We start from the raw sequence: 18,309 nt of genomic DNA, 5'->3' as shown, positions 1-18,309 counted from the left end.
GAGAGTGTACCCACCACACCCTTCGAAGGGTTTAAAAAGCGGAACCGTTCAATTAGAATCCTTTCCTGTGATCAAGTTAGGAATGACAACTGTAAAAAAGCCGAATACTTTATCACTTCTCGATAGTGACAAAGTAACACGACATGCACTATACAAAGGACACGGGATATACTACAATAGATCAAATATTGGTCGCAGTGGTTTATGTTCCGAACAGAAAAAAAAAAAAAAAATCGCAGAAGTTTTTACAAGTGCGGAAACACTAATAAAAGTGCGTTATTGCGTCAAATCAGGTAGGTGTCTTTCAGGGGACTTATTCTTCGTAAATCAAAGAATAAGTGCTCTGAAGACACCAACAAGATTCATTGCAATCCCGCACTTTTATTCGCACTTTCGCCCTTGGTCTCACTTCGCAGTCCAGTAGTGAAAGAAATACACAATAAAATTTCCTTATTAACGAAGCCACTGTGTGTGTTAACATTACTATTCGCCCAGTTATTACGAATAGAAAGAATTCTCTTCGGAGATTGATTTCCTTTCCTCACCAAATGAAACATCAATAGAAAGAATATAATCACCATTCTTTCTCGTAGAGGAAATAACAGAACATAACCCACAAAACAAAGCCCTAGCGCATTAAACAGATTTCAGGGGAGAGAAATTGATCGACATTTCCTCTCGCTCCTTATGAATAAAAGAGTCTCATAGATAAAATACAACAATTTTGAATGAATACATATATCCCTAGATAATGAAATGGGGGTTCGAGATGAAAGAAAGTCATTTCATTATTCTTCCATATCCCACAAAACGTAATGAGCGAGTGCGAACGTGCTCGTTTGTCTTACATATTTTTTACAGATTCGAGTGCGTGTAATGAGGTTATGTAATCTTGTATGATAGCATAACTGTATATTCACTCTAAACGCTTAGCATAATGCTATATTAAAATAATGCTACAAAGCATTTACAATGTTAATCAAATGCATCATTGCTTGACAGTTTTTGAATAAATGCATGATATTATGTATCGGGTAGAAATCAAGACCAACATTTATTTATAATTATTGTTTTCTCGGGCCCCGTGGGTCGCAGCTAATATGTGAATAGTGCGCTGTGTTCATAAAAATCGTAAGAATGCAGCGCCACACTAAAAAACTGATTTCAAAATCGCGCGAGTTGAGGCGCGTCGCAAGTCTCACTGGCGCGATCCGGTTTGGTGGTGGTGCGACAATAACATTATTAATGCAAAAAATGTTCACTTTCGACCAAATTAATGCAATAGTATAATGCTTGTGGTTACTTGGGCATTATTTCTCAATAGTAGTGTAGTAGAACGACATGGATTAAACAAAGGGCCCGGGTATACCACAAAATAACAAAGGAAACTTATCGCAGTTGTTCATCCCGAACAGAAAAAAATCAATTATGTGTTTTTAGGCTAATATCGAGCTTTAACAATTCATAGCTATTGGACGGAATGCCAAAAATTGTCGGAAATACCGCTACATAGTATTTGATTTATTTCTACGAAGTTTTGTCGAACACAATTTTATTATTGGAGCAAGTTTTGACATAGTTTGGATAAGGTTTGTGCTTCAAAGTTCTTGAAAATCACTATTGTTTGGGAGTGTTCTCTCTGAAAAACATACCTGCATGAAAATATAGGATTTTTAATATTATTCGTAGAAGATTGGCTAGTTTTATGACTACCATACAATAAAAGTGGAATGAAGAATTACTGAAAAAGAAACTTGAAAAATGATTATTTCAAAACTAGGTTTTAGTCATTTACATCCCTTTGGTTTTAACTTTTAACCCCCCTTAATTAAGGCAAAACGACGGTTTCTATTCATGATAATTTTGATTCACTTCGACAGGGATTTGTTTTAAAACTTCAAACCCATATTTATCAACAACTAGCTGTCCCGGCAAACGCTGTATTGCCCAGTAGGCCGTGGAGGCTTCGAAAAAAAATATACAGGTCTATGTCCAATTTGCATTTCCCGTTTTCTCAACTTTTTCGGAAGATTTTCAAAAATATTTATCCATACAAAAATTTCGGAGCCCATGATGAAAACTAAATTAAAAGAATTGTTCAAATCGGTTGAACTGTTGTCAAGTCAACTCGTGACATACAAACACCATTCCATTTTCATTTATATACAGTATTGGACAGAACAATTGCAACTTTTTCAATTTTCCATACAAAATGGTCAACTTTGGTAAGCTAGATTTTCACAGAACATAAGACATAACTTGAATTTTAACATATATTTTCGAATGATTTTTCCAATCAGGAGTTACTTCTGACAACGATGTCATTAAATTATAATTTTCTTCGAAAAATTCAAAACTATTTACCGTAAATTCGGGTGTAATTGATCAGTAGTGTGAAATTGATCATTGTGTCACGCGATTTTATTTCTTACTAATAGTGCACCAAGCTCATTGCCACTTATAGTAAAAGAACGTTGTTTGTCTTAAATAATGACTATTTGTGTATAGTGAAGTTTTTTGTGCCACAGACTGTTTATTTCTATGAAAATAATGTAAAATTCTCGATTACTTTTTCAAATCGACGTAAGTAACTTTCATACGGTTTTAAGAAAATTAATTAACAAGAATCACAACCTGTCTTCTAAAACTGTTTTAAAATGAACCACCTTTTTAACATTTTTTTTGCCGTGTACATCACTTAAATTTAGCATACAATCAGCTCGCGTTCAAAAACTAGGTAGTTTTTATTATTTCCCACAAACAAAATTATAACAAAATGATAAGCCGTTTCATTCAGTTACTTTCGACGTTTTTCTACCAGTGTAAAATAGGCTCAAGTAGTGTTTTGTTTTGATTCGTGGTTAAGTCACTTTGTCTCCCATACACCAGAGCGGCGAAAGTAGCGGTTAGGTTACGAAAGTGGAGAATCTTACTTTCGTCGTTTTGTAAATCCGGAAATTAAACGTTTCAAAAGTGAAAAATCGAGTTGGTTTAGAGCGGAACGTGTAGAATTTCATCTGCGAAACACGTAGGAATGATAAAGTAAGTTTTTTTAACTTTTCCGACTTGAGTCTGTTTGAATAAGTCTTCGAGAATTCTAGAATCAAGTTTAGTGTGCAATTGATCATCATCTATAAACTTCTAGTTCTAAACAAGGATTTGGACATAGTGTAAACCTGAAATTTTGTGAGGATGCTAACAATATATCTCCAAAACAGATTTTACTATCAAAACTTTTACCGATTTGCTCGTTTTGTTGAAAAATTAAATTTTCTGCAACAAAGTAGGGAAATCCTTTGGAAATTGCCTACATTTAGGCGTTTTTCGCGGTATTCTTGAAATTTAATTATTGATTATTTCCATAAATATTGTCTCGTTAAGAATTTGGCAAGCATATTTGGATTCAGGAGGCCCAAATTAAGTATGTAAAGTTGATTTCGAAACTAACAATAATAAAAATGATAAGTGATCAATTTCACCCCGAAATGGGATTCCCCGATTTTTTAATTTTAGACCAGATTTTTGGCACTAACATCACATTTGTTAAAAAATTTCGGTGCATGAGCCAATGAGGTTCACCGTCGTACTTGTTTTTCTGCATTTAGTTGTATGATATTGATAACATTTTAGAAAGCATACCAAGAAAACAGTGAAAAATGATCAATTTCACCCGAAATTACGGTATCTGAAAATCTAATGCCCCCATAGAAACACTGTTTTCAGAGAAACTGTTTGTTTCGTCAAAAACTACAACTTCGCTGAAGATTCCATAAAGCTGTTCCTTCAATTTGTTTTGTTATGTAAATTATAAAAAATCGTCAAAAAATTCACTTTAGATAAACCATTACTGCTCTTAAACTTGTGGTTGGAAAAATCACTTAAAATATATGTTAAAATTCAAGTTATTTCTGAAGAATTTTGAATATTTCATTCAAATCGGTCCATAAATTACTCAGATCGAATCCTCTGTTGATCATTTTGTATGGAAAATCGAAAAAGTTGTGTCCAATACAGTAGATATGTCCCTTTTGCGCATCTCATCTCACTGTCCTATTCAAAAGTATTTCAATTCCTAAACTTTCGTTTTTTTTCTACATAAAAAGGAAGAGTTCACAAAACCAAATAAGTTTAAGGTATGAATGAAACAAAGCCACACATGTTAAAGCATGTATCTCATCTTACTTATTATATTTCTAGGCGATTAGATAGTTAATGATACACTAGAAGCTCTCATAAGCAATAAAGCATTGTTATCAAGAATATTTGGGTTTATTGATTTATTGTTCATCACTAAAAAAAAAATGAATTCAATATGTTTGAGTGATTAAACCTTCTGCAAGAAATTTTGTAACTCTGATTTAAAATTTTGAGTCTGAAAGTTAGAGAAAAATTCAAGTCCTGATAGTTAGAGAAAAAAATAATAAATGTTTCGAAAGATTGCCAACCAATGACAAAAGTGACCGTAAATATCTCAGGCTACAGATCTTTTTATCGTATTCGGATATTCACTCTTCGAAACAATACATTCGTGAGTGTAAGATGTGAAAAATGAAGCAATTTGGTGCAGCCGTCTTTGAGTAATGAGCATTCATGTGTCAGGTACCACGCTGGCCAAACAAAGATCTTAAAACTTCGAAATGCGTTATATCGTAATTTTCAGATATCTCCTAAAATACTTCACCGATTTGTATGATTTATTTTCAGAGTAAAAAAAATAGCTTATTACCTAGCTTTGTATAGCCCACATTTTATCTTTTTGATAAATTAACGTAAAACAAAATGGCCACCAAAGACATTTTATATGGAGAATGTCGGTCCTCTAAGGGACATTTAAATATCTTTAAAACTAGATCACTAATGACAGATATCGACATTGATTCTTAAACTAGAACTTTCGAAAAAATGATGCCAAAATATCGAGAAACATAAATGTTATCAAGGTTTGAATATTTTTATTGCGGTAATAAAAAAAGCTGCCGATAGAGGGGTTAATTTAATTTGTTGGCTGAGCAACGCATCCATTTAACGCCTTTGAAAATTCGTGAAATTTTGAACATTCGATCGGAAGAGTTCCTATTGACCGGATATTTCAGCCTAGTCAGATATTTGAACGGGATATAAAAATTTCACACAGCTCTTCAAAGAATTCCTTAAGATAGTATATCTTCCAGGAATAACTCGCGAATACCTCCAGGCATCTATACTCAAACCTCCAAATACCGAGTCATGCACCAAATTCTTAGCAAAGTTGTTCCAAGGGACCATCACAGTAATAATGAAATTTTGATTTTAGAGTGCTTCGATGAGTCGATATCAAGTCAAACAACATCGAGTCAAGGGAGAGATGACTGTAAAAATATTTTCTCCAATGAATCAAAAAAAAATATACACGGGATTTTCCCAAACAAATGTTAATTAATAGTTCTTAACAAAGATATTTCTTGGGCAAATTACTTTGAAGAATCTCGGGAGAATTTTTTTGGGTAATCTCTGTCTAATGCATCATTAGGGTGGGGCTTATTTCCAAAAATCTTCCGTAGTCAGGATTTACAAAGTGGAAAATGATCATCGGTCCCAAAATAACATCCTGTGAAAAAATGAGAATTTTTGTGAAGGTTTAGAGGTGGCGCAAAGGGCGTATGTGCAGTTTTCCTATTTTAGTGAACTCTGAAAAATTTTGGTATGCTTTTCAGCTTGTTTTGGTGATTTTAGGACCCTTAAGGGCAAAAAATCACCTCAAAATTGCGATATCTCCACTCCTTTAGATGATATTTGACGAAATATATTTTATGCATGCGATTTTTGGCCCTTAAATGGGTTACGCTGACTGATTACTATGAGCCCGAATAAGCATATGAATAGCTGAGGAGAATTCCTATGCTAGTAGAATGGAATAAAGAGCAAAGAAGAATGAGAGAAAGAACAAAGAACACAGAAGAATGTAAGGTCAAGAAGATATCTTGAGTGTAACTGAGGAATCTTGAAAAATCTCAGTTTTACGCAATGGAGAAAAGTTCCAGTAGAAAACGATGATTATATTGACTTCTATTTAATATTATCTAGTTCAGAAATATTTCGAACAATATTTCTTCAAGTAGGGGAAGAGCTCCAATTTTTGAACAATCTCTAGTATTCGACCCATGCATACGATTTTAGATTACTCCTTATGGAAAAATTGCAGTAACGGCTAAAATGTCCTCAACTCCATGCGAAGTTTCATCATTATTCTCTTGGTAGATATAGATTAATCCATGTCCACGTTACTGCTTTAGTTCAATGATCGTTTGGTTGTGTTTATTTTCCTGAATGATGATGGCAATTTATCGAAAGGGACCGTTGAGAAATATACATCCTGGAAATTCAGCCTCACGTAGTATCTATTAAGTTCAAAATCAATTTATATAATTATCAATATATACATTGGACAAATTGTAAAAATTTCTTAATGTAGCTCTGTCGCAATTCCTAAAAAAAATATGTTTCAGAACTGTGAAGATTTATTTTTTGTTTTATTCGAGAGGATTTCAAACTGAAGTGCTTTATCTCTTGTACCTTATAGAAGTTCGTGCACTAATTTGAATTTTGACTACCGATTTTTTCCTTCTGCTGTTGTTTATATACATCGATTTCAAATAGAACGATGTATTCAACTTCAACTGCATTTTCGTTTGTCCGAAGTTGTGTTGAAGGTGTTGCGGCAAAAGTGAAGTATTGGAAGCCCAAACGCAATTAATTGCTGAAATGGCATCCTAATTCAGATATTCCTGTGTGGAAAATCTAAGAAGAAGTGTTATTGCTAGAAAGCAGAAATCGTTTATGGATTTACCTAATAAGGATATATTGTGCGGGATCAAAATCCGAACACCTAAGAAATGAGTCTAAACCCTTCCACTTCATAAAAAAAACTCCTTCTATTTGTATGAAGTGTACGGATTTTGAACCTTATGGATTTAGGCCCCCTCTGTTATTTCTTTCAGATTATAAAAGCAATTGCTGGAGTTATATCACACGGACTTATTAAAATACTAAATTAGTGTTAAACTTGCATATAATCACATCTCATACATCCAACCGAGATATTTTCTCGGTTCCGTAGTTGAGTCTAATACAGTGGTCCTCAGATTATATGCTTATGCGGGCCACTTAGGTGTTTTCAAAACATAGCGCGGGCCACAACGTGTTTGAGATTTTTTTTAAATTTTCAATGAGAATGTAAAAAATATGAATCTTTTTCTATTAACACGGAGATGATTTTTGTGGTCCTTCGGTTATCTGTTGTTGAAGAAGGTCTTGACCGAAACAATACCGAAAATATCGTCCCATAAAAACAAAATCAGACTGCTAATTAATACGGGTTGGAGCTGAGCTCCCTGAAATCCTTCCTTAAATTTGGATGCTGATAAATCTTGAAGATTACACTGCTTCAAAGGAATTATAATTTTATCAATAAACCGATGCGAAGATTTTTCGTGAAGCGAAGAAATTTATAGGCACTCGAAGCTAATTGTAAACCCTTGTCTTATTTAGGATTTTTGATTCAAGATATATTCAAGAGATACAGTCTCAGACAGAATTCCAGTTATCCCCAGGCTTCATAACACTCCGCAGCATCACCAGAGTTCGAAATCTTGCTGTCTTTGCCTTTTTGTAAGGTAGCGAAAATATACTGAGCAGAGAGGCAATAAAAAATGAGCGAGGAAGACGCGACATAAAACACTACGGAGGAAAATTCCATCAAAAAAGAGTGCAATCACAACTCCGCGAGGCTTTGTTTGGACGAGTCACTAAAGAGTTATTTTAAAGTGCCAGTAAGAGTCAGCATAGAAGCAAGAGAGAAAAAGTATCAGTAAAAATCCTTACATTTCGATACACTCTCATCATTTGAGGATTCGTGTTGTGAATTTTCGCACAAAAAAATTTTCATATAATAATGATCTACTTTCGAAAACATAGTTTCAAAGACAAAAGAATATAAGCCTCGTTATTTCTTTTATGTAACACGCGAGCCACTTCACATTAACATTCAAAATGTGTTCGCGGGCCGCACAAAACCTTTACGAGGGCCGCATGCGGCCCGCGGGCCGCAGTTTGGTGACCACTGGTCTAATATAATATCATCAGTAACACCCTCCCACCTGTTTAACCTACCCCACCTTACATTCTTCTGTGCTCTTTGTTCTTTCTCTCATTCTTCTTTGCACTTTGTTTCATTCTACAAGCATAGGAATCTTCCCCAGCTATTAATGTGCTTATTCGGGTTCATAGTAATCAGTCAGCGTAACCTATACAAGGGCCAAAAATCGCATGCATAAATATATTTCGTCAAATATCATCTAAAGGAGTAGAGATATCGCAATTTTGAGGTGATTTTTTGCCCTTAAGGGTCCTAAAATCACCAAAACAAGCTGAAAAGCATACCTAATTTTTTCAGAGTTCATTAAAATGGGGAAATTGCACTTACGCCCTTTGCGCCACCTCTAAACCTTCACCGAAAATTCTCATTTTTTCACAGGATGTTATTTTGGGACCGATGATCATTTTCCACTTTGTAAATCCTGACTACGGAAGATTTTTGGAAATAAGCCCCACCCTAATGCATCATGCTAGTCTTGGAATTTTATAAGTAGGAATTCGAATGAAAATCATGCATTTCGCAAAGAATTACTCCAAAGTTTCTACTTTGTTTTTTTTTGGCAAATTCTCCAGAGATTATATTAAAAATACCTTTCTTGAGATTCCTCCGGGAGAATTTTGCTAGGAATATTTTTAATCCCTCTACCGTCAACATCATTTTTTACTACATACAGTATTCCAATCGCGATAACTTTTTGTATTTTCCGATATTTTACGCCATTTTTTCACAAGTTCTCAAAAAATTCTTCCATTTTTGGAATCTAAGTCGGTATTGTATAAAATTTCTTCGGCCATCATTTTATTTTTAGTCAGTTTATCGAGAAATAACATAGGCTATATAATGCCAGGCTCTTCTGGATCATATGAATCGGTTGATTTGTCTCCAAGAAACTACAAAATAATGTTTTTTGAAGAGTTTTAATTTGCTTGAGTGGTTACTCAGCAACGCAACAACTTATGAATGGAAGTATGATAAAAACTTAGGTCATAATTTTAAAGCAATTCTCGAAAACTTATTCAAACAGACTCAAGTCAAAAAAGTATATAAAATTGCTTTATCGATTCTACGTGTTTCGCAGACGAAATTCTACACATTTTGCTCTAAACCAACTCGATTTTTCACTTTTAGAACGTTTACTTTCCGGATTTACAAAACGACGAAAGTAAGATTTTCAACTTTTGCTACCTAACCACTACTTTCGCCGCTCCGCTGTATGGAGAGACAAAGTGACTTAACCACGAATCAAAACAAAACATTACTTGAGTCGATTTTACACTGGTAGAAAAACGTCGAAAGTAATCGAATAAATCGGCTTATCATTTTGTAATAAAATTTTTGTGGGAAATAACAGGATCTCCCTAGTTTTTGAATGCGAGCTTATTGTATGCAAAATTTAAGCAATGTACACGGCGAAAAAATGTCTAAAAGATGATTCATTTTAAAACGGTTTTAGAAGACAGGTTGTGATTCTTCTGAATTAATTTTCTCAAAACCGTATGGAAGTTACTTACGTCGGTTTGAAAAAGTAATCGAGAATTTGCTTCAAACATTACACACTTAGAATTAATCACAGATATCTGTGAAATCCGTTCGGTGATTTTTTACTTCACCGAACGATCTGTAAATCTTGAAAAATTTCATCTGTCAAAAGCACCGAATAGTTCGGTGATTTTGTACAAATTTTCTGTGGAATTGTTGATTGCTTTTGGAGGTTCTACTGAGCAGTTCGGTGATTTTTTACAGATCTACTGTGATTTTTTTTTGTTATTCTATTGGCATTTTACCGATTGAATCTGTGTAATTTTACAGAACTTCTGTGAAAAGGGAAAAAGTTTCCTTTCGGATTTTTGATGACATGCTATTATTGCAATAATTTCGAAGCGCTTGCTGCACTCTAAATATACCTACACAATGAATGGCGCGAACGAAACAAAACACTTAACGATGATTGCGAAATAAAACATTTTTATTCCCTTTTTTACACGCACTTCAATATTATTGGGATTCTTAAACATTCCTCACAATTATTATACAAATATTAATTAGCCTCACTTATTTTGGATGCCCATTTTCTATTTTAAAATAGTCACTTGGTTCTTATTCTATTTAACTTTTTCACTTAAAACAGCACCAATTTTGGTTCAAGCCGCGGTTGGCAATTGACAATTGATTTCACAGATTTTCGGTGCAAACAATGAAATATGTCATTTTCACCGAACAGCATGTGCAAATTTTACAGAATTTTGTACTTTTTCTGCCTTTACAGAATATTCTGTAAATATTTGACAGTTCTGTTCAAAACATTAGTGTTTCACAGAAAAATCCGTAAAAGCGTATTTTACAGTTCAGACTCCGTGGATTATTTCACCGAATTCTGTGTTTTATTCTAAGTGTGTAGAACAGAAAAGGCAATGAAAATTCAGCATATCCCCGATTTTATGGATAAAAACATCAATCACATGAAGTGATTAACAGAAATTCAAATTTCTTACCGTAATTATACTATCATATTTTACATATTCAAAATAATAGCATGGAAAGAGCTCACCAATCGGAACTTCTTGACTGGAGCTTGTCCAACTGGGTAATAGCTGAAGAACGCCTAAAATTATCTAATCTTGGAAGTCATAACGATACCTATGCAGATTATTATCTTAGTCTTATTAGACTCAAAAGACCAAAATCCTCGTTCCGGTAGTCACAAGTCAAATGAAACGCAAGATGAACACTTTGACCAGTATAACTATATTTGCAAGCCACATGCATAAGTACGGATACAGTAGTACGGATAAGGTTGTTCGCTTTACATCAGTCCCTGTACAAAACAGTCATTTCATTCATTCTTCTTTTTCGCCACAAATCTATCTATCAACCCGTGCAGAATACTGCCAGGTATTCGTTGGTTCTTATTGATCAGTTCCTCGATAGCAAACGCCACTTTTTCCTGCAGTTGCTCCGGCGTTAACGATGGATCGTACTCGATCGGTTTTCCCAAATGGGTCCTAAATTTAACCGGAAACCCTCCATATACCGGTCTCACCGGAAACCTTACGGCATTGTACAATCGAATAAATAATCGCTTGGCAAAGCCAATCGAACGGAACCCTTCCCGCAGGTTTTCGGTGAACATTGGAATAATAGGTGCTTTGGATTCAATGGCCACTTTGGCGAATCCGACCCGCCGTCTCCACAGCAACTCATAGTTGCTATCACCGAACTGAGCTTCATAAACTCCACCCGGTGCAATTGATAACATATTGCCTTCCTTCAACACGTTAGAGCAGGATTGTACCGTGCCAGGGCTTACTTTCATTACCCGAGCCAGACACGACCAACCGGGTAACATTTCTAGGAATCGATCGCCAACGGTATAGACCAAACGGGATTTCTTCAAATACACACGGGCCACAAGATAGTACATATCGATAGGAATAGCACCATGGTAGTATATGATCAACGCAGGTCCAGTTTCCGGCAAATTGTCTAAACCACACACTTCGTAGCCTGCAATAGAAAATTTAAAAAATGATGGCTATCGATCAGATAATTCTGCTCTTACTTACCATGAAAAATCCAACCATGGGCATCCCATACAACTGCGACTAAAGTGCGTGCTACGTCCCAAAAATCGAAATCACCGTCATTGTACACTTGTAAGATAAAACGACTGAAATTCATATTAGAAAATTCTTTAAATGAAATGACTCAATTTTACATTGAAATTTGTGCAATTCTGAAATTTCAAACCTTACACCTTTAATGGACAGTTTGGTATCTAATATTACTCCATTGAAATTTCATCTACTTGAGTACATATGTCTTTGCAAATTGCTAGCAGTTTCTATGTGAGAGGGAAATCACCGGATTCATGTTTTTACCTCTAAGTGGCACTGTAGTTGATGAATTTGTCTCATTCGTGAAAAAAAGAATCTATATGTAAAAAATTGAAAGAAAACAATGAAAAATTGAGGCTCAGAAATGCCTCAGTCAAGATTGAGAATCTTAGAGGTGATCGATTGCAGAGTGCAAACGACACAATTGATTATATTTAGATATACTCAGATACGTATAAACGCATAGTTGATTCGCTGTGGGATTTATGTTAATATCTCACAATCATCTCCGTTATGAAGATGTATTTAGCAAAGTTGTTCAGTACATTGAGGACTTTCTGTTAGTTCTTGCTTTTGCATAACATTACATTCCAATTGAAACAAAGCATGCAATTCAATACTCATTTGCAAAAGGTGCAAGGTTTTGTTTTTTGATTCCATACATTTTCTGCCAGTATATATCTATTAAAACTAATAACTAACCTGTGTAGTTTGTAAACGTAGAGAAACGAAATTGATAAGTATATCAGCAATACAAATAATGTGGGCAACACAAAGGTCAACATCAAAGGGGTCAGTAACCGGTAGAGCCATATCGAGTAATCCAGATCTACGTATTGACCTGAAATGAAAGAAACTCTGAGATATTTAGCAAACCAAATGACCGACACTGCAATTGAAATCTACAGCAACACAATCGTTGACATACCATGACCCCACAGTTATGGATCAAATAGTGTGGAGTCCAACCTATAAAATTCAATAAAACCACATGGAAAACGTTAAATTGTAATTTAAAAGCACGAATCGAATCGTTTCAAATTGGAACTTCGGTTAGTAAAGTGTTTTGAGTGTAATATTTACATAGGATTGCATAAAAAGTAAACATTGTATCGGTTCCTGAAAACCATATTATGGATCAATTTTCATATTATGGATCAAATTGTCACATATTACGGATCAGTGCGCAAAATCAAGAGATTTTCAACTCAATGCATCTGTATTGCATGGTATGGCGAATGTTAACAATGTGTCATATATTACTGCCAAAAATAGTAGTGTAAGAGCTGGAAACAAGGGTAAAATGCCCTTTTTATTGCGATACTGCATTGTAGTAACTGAGACATGAACTGTTTGCGCTCCACACCAAGTTTTCCACCCATTTTTGTCTGCTAAAATATGAAATTTACAAACCTTGATGTTTTATTAGTTTAATCCTTAGTGCTATTATCTGAAAATGTCGAATTCAGTGCATAAAATAGCAGAAATCTACATTCTTTGGAAGTGATCCATAACCGTGGTATACAATCATTACCTGGTCCATATTATGGATCACTAGTTAGAAGTGCTAATATTCGGTATTTAGAATAAAAATTCAAGTAAAATGTATTCCAAAGATGAATTCATACTAAATCGAAGCGAACGAGCATAAAACATGCTATAACATTTGAATTTTACCACCTGTGGGAGCTTATGAATGCTGACGGCACTTCTTACAGGAAACGACCATATAATGATAGCTGTGTGCTACCAACTAAACATTTGTCAAATACACCGTTATTTAGCGGTTGAATGTTGTGCTTAACATTACAAATGGTAGAAGACAAATAGTATAACATGGGAAAAATATGTTTTACGTCAACGTTTATGTTTTGAGCGAGTTATCCGATGTTGAACGCCAAAGTGATCCGTCACTGTGGGTGATCCGTAACTGTGTGGGCATGGTATGACCCTTATCACGAACGTGGGATAATACCCACCTATGTAGCTGAAGATAGTTGAGTTCATCACGGTGTCATTAGTAAGTGCGATTAATTCCTCTGCCACGGTACCCATTGTCAGCGAGCACCTAATGTTTGAAATACGTGATGCAAATTTATGTTGTTTTTTCTCAGCCTTAAAGGCTGACGTTTTCCAGCCCAGCTAATCGACAATCCAGACAGGGCAGCATCACTCATGTCCCATCGGTTTTTTCACTTCGTTGTCACGTCTGACTCAATATCGATAAAATATTTCTTGCTTTTGTGACGTATTGATAAGTCCTACTTCCCGCAGTTTCGCTTTGTTGTGCTTGAAGGCACCCTAATGTGGGTCATTGCCTTCGTAGTGAAATGAACCTGCTGCCGAACACAACAAACAGTAACATATCAATGGGAACTTCTCGATTTATTAGCACTTTCACTTCGAATTCCAAACGCAAAAAAAAATCTCAAATGCGTCCTTCAATGATTACAAACAAAACTAAACATTCGTTACTTGTGGCTTAAGAGCTTCTTCTGCTGTGGTTGGTGATGATGAGTTGATGATGTTCTTGGAGTTTCACCGTCTACAAAGCAGAGTGGCGAATAGCACCGAATCAACTGATTGCAAATCGGAGGCATTGAAGCCACATAGAGAGAGATCTCTCGCTGTTCATCATTCATCAGTGTATTTACATTTTTGCATCAATAAAAGAGTAAATGCGTGAGAATGTTCCGAATATAAAACGTAAACAGAGAGAAGATTCAAGAAAGGTGAGAGGCACATTTGACATTAACGCTGTCATAATTCAAATACAAGATCGTTGCAGTAAGTTTATAACGTTTGAATAAGACGTAAATAAGCACTTTATTCTTATTGCCAAGTTTCAAATAAATAAGTCGGCCGAAAAAAAACCCCTCATGCCAAAGTGAGTCATGGAAGTTCTCAAGTAGCTCTGCACCCTGTTAACTAATTCTTTATTCACATTAAAAAACAGAAAGAAATCTAGCTGTTTATTATATAATTTATATTCAGGTTGTTTGTTTATTTAATTATTTGTATTAAACTTATGGAAAATTGGAAGATATAGCAGAATAAGTCAAATTTTTCAGTCTTTTTCTGTTAAACATTTGTTTCTAAGGTTTACTCATCTCAATGAAACCACTTCTTCTTCTTCTTCTTCTTGGCATTAACGTCCCCACTGGGACAGAGCCTGCTTCTCAGATTAGTGTTCTTATGAGCACTTCCACAGTTATTAACTGAGAGCTTTCTTTGCCAAAGTTGCCATTTTCGCATTCGTATATCGTGTGGCAGGTACGATGATACTCTATGCCCAGCCCAGGGAAGTCAAGGAAATTTCCTTTAAGAAAAGATCCTGAACCGACCGAGAATCGAACCCAGACACCTTCATCATGGCTTTGCTTTGTAGCTGCGGACTCTAACCACTCGGCTAAGGAAGGCCCTGTACCTACTTTGTCATTTTTAACAAACCGTCTGAGCAATGCATCATTTCAAACGAACAGCGGCCTGCTATCACTTGCACTATCTGAGAAGTAGGCTTTGTTCCAGTTGGGACGTAACGCCAGAAAGAAGAAGAAGCTGTCTGCTATCACTTTGCATAGTCGAGAGCCAACTGTTATTCTGTTGAGCAAACACTGCAGGTAGGAATTCCTTTTTATTCATCTTCAACGATGCACACTATAGTGAATATATGAAGCAGTTTTGAGTTAGAAATTCTGTATGACCCATAAAAAGTGCGTAATGAAATGATAATTTTATACATAAATTGATTTGTTCAATCTATTGAGACTTCGTTTTTTAGACATGATTTTTATCCCTTGCAATAAAGGATTTAGAAGGTGTTTTTCTAAATGTATCTTACAGTCATTGAGTTCAATATCTTAGTGAGGAAAGCTTTCGAAATGTGAACCACGCGTTAAAATTCTTCACAGATCTCGTCTCGATCATTCGGCCAGAAGGGATGTAAATCTCGGGCGCTAAAGTCTTAAACATATTTTGGCTGAATGGACCGTAATAGTGTGATATGCGGCTCTGTCTTTATGAGGAACATATTTTTTTCTTCAAAATGTTCATGTAGAGTAGGCGTACCAGTTATGGACATAGTGGTAACCTATTACGCCATACGCGATAATTTGAATCACTCCGAATTTTAAAAGTTTTTGTGTCTTTTAGCAGTAAGATAAAGGATATATCTTGATGTTAAAACATTAAAACAGATTAAAAATGTGATAATTATAGAAATTTCACATATAGCCAAATAGGGAACCACTATGGCCATAACTGGTACACTTTCCCTAGAACCTAATATTTACTTTTGAGTAAACTTTGACAAACAATAAAGGTACATTAGATTCTATAACATTCCCCAGAAAACCATTCCCCCGAAACCCATTCCCCAGAATTCCATTCCCCAGAATCTCATTCCCCAGAATGTACCATTCCCCAGAATTTCACTCCCCAGAATGAACCATTCCCCAGAAAACCAATCCCCAGAATGGACCATTCCCCAGAAAATTATATACCTACTTTAAAGTTTTGAAATAATCTATTTAAAAAACTTGAAAATTAAACTCCATAAGCTAAGTATGCTGTTCCGCCCAAGAAAAGTAAAAATTTCTCCCCAAGAAATGGTCAAGAAATTTCCTACAGTGAGCTCCATTCAAATTGACATTTCTTTTCAACTGCGTACTGCGATCAAAGAATAATGCTTTTTTTGAGCATTTCTTGCAAAAAATTTCCCACGCATCGAGATAAGCCGTTTCTTTTCTGTTGAAGTGCATACTTCGCTATACAAAGTTGTTTACAAGTACATGATTAGCAGCACCAATGCTAATCTTCATTGGTGCTGCTAATTATGAACACTTTACGCATAATTCAAATTTCATTTGCAAATGAACTATCACAGTAGTTTCACTTTTATTGGCACTTATGAAGACTGATAGATCAGTCTATGGGGAAACACAATATCCAATATTTATTTAAAAGAATATACAACTCATCACTACTCTGCACAAAATAGAGCTACACCCTTCTTTCGGTATAGTAGTTTCCAAAGATGTTCGTAGTATCATATTATACGTTTCCGATATAATGATGACGTAAACTCGGCAGAACAAAAACTTACTATTCTGCACATCAAAATGATACGCCCTTCTTTGCGTCAAGTCTAAATTACAAATGACTTGTTTAATTTTGCACAAAATAGTGATACACCCTTCTTTCAGTCTTATCCTGTTGACGATATAGACAAATTTTTCCGTAAGGATACCAAATGGCAAGAAGGCATTTGGCATGATTGATTAAATGATCAAGGAATATTTGATATAATGGTCATTTGGCCAATGACCATTTGGCATGACATGAAGAACATCCTTTTTGAAAAGAAGGAGCTTAAGTATGGTTGGATCGCAAATGGCTTTATACCAAATCATTTTATGCCAAGTGACCTTATGCTATATGGGCTCTCCATCGATATATTTTGTCTATATCATTAATGAGATAATACTGAAAGAAGGGTGCATCACTATATATGCAAAAATATACATATAGTCTGTATATTTTATGGGAATGTATTAAAAGAAGGGTGTATTATTATAATATGCAAAATACTCATGAATAGGGGGATTAGGGGCATATTGGACACATTAGGTAAATGCTTATTTTACATAGAATCGAAATATGTTTCTTTGCTCTAAAATTAAATCCACCGCTTCCTCCGCTTTGCTTATAAACTAATTTGAAACTGAGAAAAAAAAATATAGTAGAATTTCAGAGGACAAATGAAGCAAAGCGTAAACTTTTATACCGTCAAAACGTTCATATACAATACAGATTTCGTACAGTTTATAAAGTTTTGCTGAAATATGCATATTCCCAGAGAGTAAGGGGGTGTCCATTTCGCCCCGTGTGTTCATTATGTCCCTAACCCTCCTACCTACATATTTGTTTTGTCACATCAGACCTTAGCCTGTCACATAAGTGACTCTTCTTCCTCTTTTCTGGCATTACGTCCCTACTGGGACAGAGCCTGCTTCTCAGCTTAGTGTTCTTATGAGCACTTCCACAGTTATTAACTGAGAGCTTACTATGCTAATGACCATTTTTGCATGCGTATATCGTGGGGCAGGTACGAAGATACTCTATGCCCTGGGAAGTCGAGAAAATTTCCAACCCGAAAAGATCCTCGACCGGTGGGATTCGAACCCACGACCCTCATCTTGGTCTTGCTGAATAGCCATAAGTGACTCACGCAAAGCAATAATTAAAAAAAAAGAAAAAAATGGATATTCATATAGCTTTCTGGGGAATGGTGCATTCTGGGGAATGGAATTCTTGGGAATGTTACATTCTGGGGAACGATTTTCTGGGGAATGGTTCATTCTGGGGAACGGAATTCTGGGGAATGGTTTTCGGGGGAATGGTTTTCTGGGGAATGTTATAGAATCGTACATTAAACCGTAATACGCAAACGCTCCCAAAACAACGAACCCGGTAAAATATGTTATTGTGACATTGAAAAACACGTTCTCTTCTAAGACCTCCTCCATGCTCTGAGACCAAACAAACAAGTTTATCGTCAGA

At 35.4% G+C, this 18,309-nt stretch overlaps 2 protein-coding genes across 3 annotated transcripts in view; both read right to left on the bottom strand.

Annotated features, from left to right (window-relative positions):
• LOC5575364 (protein HGH1 homolog) overlaps nucleotides 1–18,309 on the bottom strand; it is a 57,155-nt gene that overhangs the window by 13,064 nt on the left and 25,782 nt on the right. The gene's annotated exons all lie outside the window — the stretch shown is intronic.
• The window catches only part of LOC5576260 (transmembrane protein 68), a 33,190-nt gene continuing 25,739 nt past the window's right edge, over nucleotides 10,859–18,309 (bottom strand). Inside the window, exons 1-4 of one of the 2 annotated variants that reach the window (XM_001655978.2) lie at nucleotides 13,728–14,351; nucleotides 12,451–12,589; nucleotides 11,698–11,801; nucleotides 10,859–11,638 (exon numbers count right to left, since the gene is read on the bottom strand). In XM_001655978.2, the coding sequence (XP_001656028.1) occupies nucleotides 10,968–11,638; nucleotides 11,698–11,801; nucleotides 12,451–12,589; nucleotides 13,728–13,803 (990 nt within the window). In that variant the 5' untranslated portion in view covers nucleotides 13,804–14,351 and the 3' untranslated portion in view covers nucleotides 10,859–10,967. Of the gene's footprint in view, nucleotides 11,639–11,697; nucleotides 11,802–12,450; nucleotides 12,590–13,727; nucleotides 14,352–18,309 lie in introns of those variants that run through there. The other variant, XM_021853867.1, reaches the window with a different exon arrangement.

The sequence above is a fragment of the Aedes aegypti genome, chromosome 3, assembly GCF_002204515.2.
Source record: "Aedes aegypti strain LVP_AGWG chromosome 3, AaegL5.0 Primary Assembly, whole genome shotgun sequence".
Classification (NCBI taxonomy): domain Eukaryota; kingdom Metazoa; phylum Arthropoda; class Insecta; order Diptera; family Culicidae; genus Aedes; species Aedes aegypti.
The sequence above is the reverse complement of the archived record's forward strand: the minus strand, read 5'-3'. Positions and strand labels throughout refer to the sequence as shown.